Here is a 10354-nt window from a genome sequence, read left to right as displayed (position 1 = left end):
ATAATTCTATATATATGTATATATATATATATATATATATATATATATAGATAGACAAAAGCATTAATTTTTTTTACAATATAGACAATTATTTTTATCATAATATGAATAAAATAATTATTTTGACAGAGCCAGGATTAACTTAGGGAGGACTGTGCTTAGAAATCCGCCGTTCGAATTATCCATTTCGATTAACTTAGAGTTTAATCGAAACTGTCTGGATGTTTGGAATGTCCACGGCATCCATGCGTGTCTGTTGACATACGATGGACAGCGGCGAAGCACACGTTAACTAACATTAACCTCGCACGGAAGATGGCGGACGACGATATGAACGGAGACTCGGACGATGTGCAGCAGGAAAAGTCGCAGAAGAAGGCGGCCAAGTATGACAGCGGTGCAGCGGATCTAGAAAAAGTGACCGATTATGCCGAGGAAAAAGAGATCTCGTCGTCTGATGGATTTTCCTGCGTAAGTACTCGCTTGTCCCGGTAACCTAAAATTGAGCTCATTTACGCGCATCATTCTCGTTGCTTTCAAATGTTAAATTGAAAGTTAACTCGGTTTTCGCATTAAAAAGAATGTCTAACAGGCTCTCAGCATAATCGGCGATCGTCGCGACAAGGAAGCCGCGGAGAAAAAGGCGAAAGAGAAGGAACTGCTCAAAGTATCTATTAAGAAGGAGGATGTTGATTTGATCGTAAGTACTTTTCCCACGTGTTCAATTCTTGGAAATTCGTACCAATCGAAAGACTTATGGTTGTCTTTTTTTCAGATGAAAGAGATGGAAATCAGTCGGATCTTGGCTGAACAGACTCTCAGGGAACATAGAGGCGATATTGTAGAAGCATTAATTACATTAACTAATTGAAATTGTACAAAAGAAGTGTTCTTGTTCGAGAGGTCTGGTATCATATCTCTGAATTTTACTGTAAAATATGCTAAATTACGAAAGTTCCGAGACTTTCAATTATTTGCTGATTTGTTATAAAATATCCAAGTAACTTATATTTTCGTTTTCTCATATTTACCTACTTGCGAAATGCGCAGTTCTATAAGTAAATGATAATGATAATGTATTGTAATAATTATATGTATATATATATATATATACATATACATATATATATATATATATCAATATATGCATTTATATGTGTAGTAAGAGTAATTCATTAAAAATAATATCCATCTGACATCTTATCAAAATTTGAAATATAGAAAGTTATAGCTGCTATCAATACGAAGGAAATATCTACTTGTCTGATACCTTTTTGTTGATTACCAATGTTATCAGACATTCATATTGATAAGATTATTATGGGTATAAATAAGATATAAGAGGTTTTATAAGATATAAGAAACTCAGAAATACATTTGCATTGAATGTCGGTGGTTTACCTTAATATGCTCGTTATCACAAAATTATTTTTGCGTAAATCGTTATTGAATCTTTATACTAATATAAATAATGTCAACTAAAGATGTGCAATTGATCTAATTATGTTAGTGAAAGTGAAATTTAGATGACATGTGATTACTTTGTTTGTTTATAAATAGAGGTGACATCATGAACTTATTCTTATTTGGATATTTATGCTTTTGTGTTACAATAAGTTTGACTAAGAGCTCAGGTATGTGACATATTTGAATGTGTGTTCATTTAATCAATTTTTTTAAATTTTCTTATACTTAAATATTTTCACATTTTAATGCAAGTCATGTTAATAAGCGTAAAACACTACTGATTTATGGAATGTACTTTTTGTATTGTAAAAGATCTATTTTAACAGATATGGATACACATTCCGAGATTTCTGAAAGATATATATATAATATTAATAACTGTACGCAATGTGAAGTCCAACAACAATCGTCATGCATCTGTTTTGAATATGTTGGTAAGTTAATATCAAAATTTTTCGCGTGCGATTGCCAGTTAGAATTTTTTCAATTAATATATATATATATATATATATATATATATACACACGCGAAAAATTTTAACGATGAAATACATACACATACACACGCGCGCGGGCGCGCGTATATATTAATGTTCTTGCACATTGATTTCAACAAATTTTTTAGCAAAATTTTCGAAATAATTTCAATTTAAATTTAGCGATTTTTCAGCATTTTTGTTGTTCACTTTCAGTGAAATTTCAGCAAATTTTTAAAAATTTCGCTGAAATATTTTCAGTAAATTTTCTGCTAAATTTGTTTATTAGGATACCTTTCTTTATTACAAATAACTATGCACAAGTAAATTTATTTGGAACATGTTTATAGAGAAACGAATTATTTATATTTTTATCTATCCATAAAGCATGCTTTTTATTTTATTTTTATTATTTTCAGTTTTATATTTTTATGAAATAGAAAATAGAATTTATTTAACCATGAACTATTGAAATCTCAAATATCTCATTCAAGTAAATGTAGTGTAAACAATAAATACTATTTTTTATTTTATTACGTAAAATACATTGAATAATATTTTTATAGTCACATATTTTAAAAAATGTTTCTATTTTTCTTTTTTTAAAATTTACAGACAACTGCGTAATTTGCTGTTCCAATGTTCCATGCTGTGTCTGCGCAAACTGCGCTACGTGTTGGTATGAAAGAATTGGTTATTTGCCTAGCAATAGCTAAATTATTTCAATATAATACCTTATTTGTCTCAATAGATTAATATCTAATTAACAATCAATATTTATTTCAGGCATGGGCAGCAACAATTAGTAATAATGACACAGATTGGAATTGCACTGGTGTTTGGATTAAGCATCTTTGGCTTGATCGTATTTTACTATAAAATGTGCTACAAGTATGAACATTCAATACATTTATTTTTCTAATTTTCTTTATTATTCGCTATTGGTGCTCCAAATAAATACGAATATACCAAATTTAATAACATTTTATGACAAATACAGTGACAATCACTTCCAAATCTTGTTTTTTTTTCTTAGGGTCTTATTTCTGTAATTTTTAATAATTGAACGATTGTTGTTAAGTGAACACAATTTTTTCTTTTCTTAAATAATATTATTCATTATTCATTCAACAACAAAATGATAACAAAATTGTCGTAAACTCAACATTAGCTGTTGCTAAATTTAGAACAATTTTATCACTATTTGTTTCTTACGGAATAAGAAAAATTCTTTATTGACAATAATCATTTAATAATAATATTGTTAAGGATAATAGAATTTTTAAATTTTACAAAGAGAAATCAGAGAGAGTAATTGTATTTTTACGCGTTCTATTTTCTGACATTTATTTTATCAAAAATTTAAATTTTTTAATTAAAAGCTAAATTGATAGATTTTTAAAGAGTTATTCTTTCAAGTATATACTTTTCACTTATAAGTGTTCACAATTTTCGAAATAAAATCTCAAAGAACCAAAGACACTTTAAGAGACCTCAAAAGTCTAATAAAGAAAGCTATTTTCGGGAATTTTTTAATATAGGCTACATATTTTCATAGGCTTTTGTAAGTTTATTGTACTTATATACTTATACTTCAGCTTCAGTAAAGTTTCTCAAAAAGGTTTCCCGAAATTAATTTTTTTTTAGATTTGTAATGATCTTTAAATTCATTTCCATTATTTATAGACCGATTCAAACGTCAACGCGAACGCGCAGAAGACATGTGCAGGAAGGTGACCTGACGACGTATTGCAGCACCATCGAAGGTCAGGCGAGACCACCTTCATATAACGAAGCTGTTCGTAATACTTCGTCTACCAACATGTATTCCGACAGTGCTCCTCCTCTTTACGCATCTCCCTACAACAGGGTATATAAATTAACATTTTTAGTATTACTGATTATATATATAATAAGAAGAATATATGTATATTTGTCACAATGTATAAACTTATCATAATATAATCATAGACAAACGTTAAAATAATTTTCGAATAATGATAAAATTTTTCTGTTTACAGATGTCCATGTCGGAAGCTCCACCGTCGTATCCAGGAACGCCGAAATTGCAAGAAAAGATTCTCCATCAAAATTCCAACGAGCCTCCTTCCTCGTCTCCCGTTGTTCAGCACATGTAACGATACTCTCACAGACATAAATAATTTGTTCACTGCGAGTACATTTGTATCTGAATAAAACGTAATCTATAGATTTATTAAAAAAAAAAAAAAAATAGCTGTCATTATTTCAATTCATTTGATAGCGAGGTCGTACTAACTATAGATGTTCCAAAGTATTTTCTAGATTTTTTTCTGAATTGTTCAGCCATATAATATCGCGAACTCGATAATCTTTGAAAGATCCGAGTAGTAGTTGAGAGTAATAATGTGGCGATGGAGAGGTAATGAAAAATTACACTCTATTATTATATAATGAAAATGTCATTTATTTGATGTGGTGCAATGACTTAAAGTAAAATGGAAAATGAATGTCTGCGTGTATGAGCTGGGTTCAATGAGCGGCGCGCGTAACATTTTTCGCGGATCAGCCACTACCGCAACTATTAATTTTTTTTTCACATAAGAACGCTTCGAATTTTTGAATGCAATGTACAACGGGTATGTTTGTGTGTGTGTGTGTGTGTATGTGTGTGTGTGTGTGTGTGTGTGTGCGTGCGTGTCAGAGAGCGGGCGTGCGGTAGTAGCTAGTGGCGGTGGTGATCTCGATCACCGACACGCGCCGGCTTTCATCATGATGAGGTAACACTTGTCTTACTTGTACTTAATAGTTTATCAAATTATATCCAGTCATACGCTCGTATTATTCCTGCTGCGGATTTTCGTACGGAATTGCGCCTACATCTGTATGTGTTTGTGTGTATCGTTTTTCTATATCTGTTATTTTACGAATTGTTGTTTCGGAATTAGCTTTATATGTCTTCGCATAATTTTTTTCCGTTTTTTTTTCGTCTTTTGTTTTCTCTAGGAAATGACATTCAATGTTATGTGTTTCACAAAAGAAAAATCGCCGCACAGTCCCAAAGATAGATATGAAATTGGAGAATGGTCGCAGATTTTTAAAATATGAATCAGCACGGCCAAAGTATGTTCCTTAAATTGCTACTATACCGCTTTTGTGTCTAATATATACTTTTGTTGTTCCTTTTCTTATTTAAGTCCTATATTATTCTAAGACTCAAATAAAAAGATCGACGTAGAAAAACAGTGGAAAATTCTTCTAACTATATTTCCATCGGTTCAATCTTTGATCTTTGACGCAATACACAACGTGTCATTCGACAGCACTACACAACGAATGCGCACCTTCTAATCTGCATCAATTTTTCGGCGTTATGTTACATTTACAGTTAAAGCATAGTGTTTTTCAAGGAACATGAGTTTAGCGCAGTCTGTAAAATTGAAATAAATTATACATATTGATTATTGTACAGTTTTTGTAAAAGTATGGGATCCTCGTACGTGAGTTTGTTCTGTTCTTATAAAATACACAGCAGATATGTACAGTGTAAAAATCTTAAAATCGATAGTGACGCTAGGTTTGGGACTGTCCGGATAACGACTGTCGCTTATCGTATGTATTTTATATAACAAGTAAATTCACTGGCTGCCAGGATCGTCAAAGGGGAGGGGTTTGGGGAGTCTGTCTCTAGAAAGGATCGATTATACAATTGCAGTAATTACAAGTGGTCTTATCACAGAACATGTATGGCATTAATTGTCATCATTAATGATGTGTGTAAATGGTAATAAGTATTCCACATATTTAAAACTCGGCTTTCGGTAAAGCTAAAAGATCGGAGGATCAGGAAGCCAGTACACGGTACTAAACGATTATTATTTTCGCCTTTGCGGTTGCCCATAATTCAGTTCATTGACTACACGCAATTTTGCAGACCAATCAAATTAACGACACAAAATAAGAAAAGAGCGATTAACACTCGCGCTATAATTGACTAACGTTTCTATTTTACATGATGTCTTTTTCTTTCTTCAATCTTCTCATCCATATTTATTATTCAATACGTAATAATGTGTTAACTTCGAAACGCGGATCATAACGTCTCTAAAATAATGTAATTCAGCATGCACGGACAAACATCCTCATGATATATAACGTAGATTCAACGTAGATCCGATAAATTATGGACAACCCTAAATTTAATAACATAATCATTAATAATAATAATAATAATTCGATCCTATCACTTCGCTTACAGTATGCAATACTCCAGAAAACAAGACAAACTGTGCCTATTGAGAAGGGAGGAAGGGGAGGTGGGATCGAGGAAACGGGGATTTATCGTGGCAAAAAGGAAAGGGGGAGAGATAAGTTTTTCTATCTGTAGACAAAAATATACAAAAATACATAGGGCACAGATTGCGTAGCATTAATAGTAATAATAATATAATAATAATTGTGGTTCAGAGAAAGAGATCATAAAAAAAGAACACTAACTAGAATGATTTCTCCGTCTTGGAAGAGTTTGAGACGCGCTAGAACTAAAAAGATCACTACTGTCGGTAAAAACAAACAAAGTATCTAATTCTCTCCATGCTCGACGCGTCGAGCGTACGATGCTATGGGATATCCGTTTGATCCATTTTTTTCTCCTCGTGCTTTCTTTCTTTCGACAAAGGAACAAAATGTTTAAATCGTCTGGCCGACGTCTATCACAACTTCCTTCGTGCATTGCGCGTTGTTACGGCAATCGTGACGGCGAGTCACGTGGAAAGAAGCTTCTCGCCTTTCCTTGGTCCTCTCAGGCTATATATTGCGTGTCTTTAACATCTCGCGCGACCATTTGCTTCCGATATATTCGTTCGATAATAATAGAACAAAAGCTAGTCCATGATGACGATGATAACCCTGATGACACGTTCCAACGTGTCGCCAAGATCGATTGGCATCGGTATTGGCATCGAAGAAAACGAGCGCAATGCGACTATAATGCTGCTGCTGCTGCTGCTGTTTTTGTTGTTGCTGTGTTATTAAATCGACTCGCGCTCAGGCCAGCCGAGAAGTATCATTTGTTGATGAGGATGTGTGGATGTGAATGTGGATACGTAGGCTTTTTAGATATTTCGTTCTTCTCATTGCGCAAAAACGGAACGAGCAGCACGCTGATGATGGTCGCGTCACGTTCTCACTACCGACACTTACTTGAACATAAGAGTCCGAGTACGTGCAGGAGTGCTTTTCTTTAAACTCGCCCTCGATTGACCGAACGGACAAGACGATTCTCTTTCTCCTTCCATCGATCTCGATCGAAACTCCGTCAGTTGATCTTCGCGTCGGTTCTCGTCGTCGACTTTTCTTTTAGACCAGAGAATGGCGCACTAGGAAACATTTATTTAGCACTACTATACTTCATTATATCACTGTACACAAAGGTTCAAGAGGGATGCAAAAGTGGTGGGGGCGATGTGGAGGTCGTGCCCGGGGTCAGTGGTGACTGCTTTCAGCTCTGTTTCACCCGTTTTCTGGGCGGTCCGATCGGTGGGATCTGCTGAGTCGCCAAAGCCCGGAAAGCTTCTGCTATCAGGTGCGGATGGGAGTTTACCATGGACTTGAAACCTACGGTATCCATCACGTCCGTCGCATGTCTGCAATAACAGCCGTATGGATTAGCGATATTACAAGTCCCGTCACAAGTTCACCCATACAGCCAAAGAATATAATTTTGGTCGTTGGGAGAGCAAAATTATCTTTTTAGCCGACGAGCCAACGTAACGTGTTTCGCAAATACACTTCTCTTCTGCGGTAACTTACGTATTAATGAAGTCTATCGCTTGTGCCTTTAATTGATCGGCGCTATGGAGATCGGCAAGTATGAGGATTTCGGCTGCATTCTCAATAGCTAAACTTGTGCAAAGTGCTTCCTCGCACATTACCTTCAGCCTTTCCAACGCGTACTTGTCCGCCGCGGCTAATAGATCGTCCGCCATCTTCTCCAGATTTGCTGCTTTACCAGTGTAAATAAATCGCAACATTTCTCTCAAAACTTCGTGGTCCACATCAGTGATATCGACATGATTTTTCTTTCTCTCCTCCATCTCGTGTTCGAACATTGCCGAAAAGACAGGACTTCGCGCTGTAAATCGCAATTGCCAAATTATTCAAGTTTTGTCACTAGATAAAACACATGTTATTAGTTTACGTTATCACAGTTAAAAAGAAGAATAAATAAACCTTTAAATGATGAGAAAAATACCAATCATGTTAAGCTTCCGATATGTTCGAGTTAATCAATATATAATATATGTGATATTAGTATTTTTCTGTCTCTAATTGGAAAATATTCTTATCTAGTTGTACATTTAGGCATAATGAAATCAAGATAAACTATTTCAGTATCTGAAACCAACCTGCCAGAATTGCTTTGTGTGCTTGGAACTCCCTTCCGCAGACAGTGAGGGTTACGTCGCTAAATTTTTGGTTCTCGAACAGAAGCCCGAGATCATCGGGCAGTCGGCATTCTGGTACTTTAAATTGTATCGTATTACTCTGCCCAGAGATGTTTACACTGTCCGCCACCACGCTGACCTGTGGAAATAACGAAGTTAGAAGTGCTCGGCTCGGCTGACGATATATGCGCGAGTAATGAGAGCGAATAGTGACAATTGACATACAAAGGTATATACCTCACAGAATATCGTGAGTTTGTCATCCGGTAGCAATCCGTTGGCCTCGTCCAAAAGAAAGTCTCTCCTGATGAACTTTTTGAAACCCCAATCTTTACCCTGGACGAACCTGTAAGCACGTTGGCTCTCTGCAAGAATAAAACAAAAAAAACCTCGTTCAAGCCGCGTCTCTTCAACCGCGTTATCCGACTTATCGCTACGCGCGGACTGCCAGCGCAGCTGAAAGCCGACTTTCGTCTTCGTCAAATCGTAGCGTTTTTAATTGCGTGGCAGCAAGCCGACGAAAATCTTTAAAATACCCTGCATTGCATCCGCACGTATACACACGTTGATACATTAATTGCCCACGTAAACGTTTCCTTTTTGCCGACTTACCCATTGCTTTGGTTTCTTCTCTTTTGGCATTAAGAATAGAAAATTTGAACTTTGCTCTGACTTCGGATTTGTTGCACGAAACGAGAAGGAGATACAGCGACAGGTAGTCTTTGCTCTCTTCATCCAGGCCCTTAGGATTCACTCTCAGACACCTAGAAACCAATTAGCGCATCAATTGACACGACCGTTACCGTCGCGAGGGCGATTTCTCGTTTCGTCGCCATACGCGAATTGCATCTCTCGAAATTTACTTCTCCCCAAGGTCTTGGTTCAATTTAAAAGCCGATCGTAGATTGGCGGTATATCCCGTCCCAGCGAGAAAGACGCATTTTTCTCCGAGTATGCCGGTACCAGAATGCCGGTACGCGAATGGAGGAAAATAAAGCCGGGAATGTAATACGGAACGGCTGGTGAGAGAGACAATGGCTCGTATTCTCACCGTTCATTTAGGCGCTAAACGCGGCGGTTCGCATTTCTAAGACTTCCGACACTTCTGTTTTTTCCACGTGGAGAAGCATGCTGGCTCAAGGCGAGGCTCGAGATCGGTCAATCATGCACGGGATCGACAAAGGCCGCGATTTACAATGTCGAGTGCGCTACTTTACTTTGCAAAATCAACCCGACGCGAATTGTACGGACTGTAATTATTATTCGCGCGTTGCTCAGATCCCGTCCATTTAACGCTAAATAAACGTGTCAATAGATGCAAATGTCCCTGCTGATGGCTAACCGCCATCACGTAATTCAACACACCTGTTCGATAACCCATGTTCGATACGTGAACACGTTAAATCTCGGCTCCGGCTCGTATGCAATGCAAAGAATCTTAAACAATTTTTTTTTCTCTTTTTTTTTCTCTTTCTTTTTATTTCCATCCATTCCCGCGACTCTCGTTAGAATCATTAATGGCTCTTACCATTTCAACTTGTCGTTGGCTCCGGCGGAGAACGTGGACGACTTGAGCACCTCTCCCATCTCCTCGCGACAAAAGCTGAAGTTATTTATCGTCCACATGTAGCTGAATTTAACCACCTTCACCTGTGCATATAAGACCTTCAAATGCGATACCACGTCAGAGTTTATCCCGGTGGAAACTAGCTTAATTTAACTACGTTAAAATGTATGCCTACAAAACACCATGGCATCCACGTCCATCGTGGGCGTCCACTCTGCATAGTTTTAGACAAAAAAATCATCCGTCCCACTGTGTTCCGAGAGAAACGAACCCTACGTCAAATATTTGAAACGGGAAATAGAACTCGAAAAGACACAACTTTCCACAACTTCTGAAAAGAAACGAGTAATCGGAATAGAACGGCCAACTTTCCTGAATTTGGCACATCTCGATTTTCAGCTCTCTCTATAAAAGTGTCCC

General features: G+C 36.4%; 3 protein-coding genes across 6 annotated transcripts in view; 2 read left to right on the top strand and 1 right to left on the bottom strand.

The window, feature by feature from the left end:
* Positions 1 to 135: 135 nt before the first annotated feature.
* LOC105148955 (huntingtin-interacting protein K) lies at positions 136 to 1008 on the top strand. Its single transcript, XM_011061034.2, has 3 exons — positions 136 to 471; positions 593 to 700; positions 776 to 1008. The coding sequence occupies exons 1-3, from the start codon at positions 316 to 318 to the stop codon at positions 869 to 871; spliced, it is 360 nt and encodes a 119-aa protein (XP_011059336.1). The 5' UTR covers positions 136 to 315; the 3' UTR covers positions 872 to 1008.
* Positions 776 to 4518, top strand: LOC105148956 (uncharacterized). Its single transcript, XM_011061035.2, has 7 exons — positions 776 to 903; positions 1561 to 1634; positions 1794 to 1901; positions 2558 to 2621; positions 2729 to 2833; positions 3629 to 3812; positions 3964 to 4518. The coding sequence occupies exons 2-7, from the start codon at positions 1571 to 1573 to the stop codon at positions 4078 to 4080; spliced, it is 642 nt and encodes a 213-aa protein (XP_011059337.1). The 5' UTR covers positions 776 to 903; positions 1561 to 1570; the 3' UTR covers positions 4081 to 4518.
* The window catches only part of rdx (BTB/POZ and MATH domain-containing protein rdx), a 43892-nt gene continuing 37902 nt past the window's right edge, over positions 4365 to 10354 (bottom strand). For 3 of the 4 annotated variants that reach the window (XM_087414482.1, XM_087414483.1, XM_087414486.1), the window contains 6 exons: positions 9896 to 10017; positions 8980 to 9131; positions 8593 to 8732; positions 8329 to 8506; positions 7733 to 8054; positions 4365 to 7566 (listed from right to left, as the gene is read on the bottom strand). In XM_087414482.1, coding sequence (XP_087270608.1) covers positions 7422 to 7566; positions 7733 to 8054; positions 8329 to 8506; positions 8593 to 8732; positions 8980 to 9131; positions 9896 to 10017 — 1059 coding nt within the window. In that variant the 3' untranslated portion in view covers positions 4365 to 7421. The remainder of the gene's footprint in view (positions 7567 to 7732; positions 8055 to 8328; positions 8507 to 8592; positions 8733 to 8979; positions 9132 to 9895; positions 10018 to 10354) is intronic. The other variant, XM_087414485.1, reaches the window with a different exon arrangement.

The sequence above is a fragment of the Acromyrmex echinatior genome, chromosome 16 (genome assembly GCF_024713525.1).
Source record: "Acromyrmex echinatior isolate Ae372 chromosome 16, ASM2471352v2, whole genome shotgun sequence".
NCBI classification, from domain to species: Eukaryota; Metazoa; Arthropoda; class Insecta; order Hymenoptera; family Formicidae; genus Acromyrmex; species Acromyrmex echinatior.
This window is presented reverse-complemented; position numbering and strand designations above follow the sequence as displayed.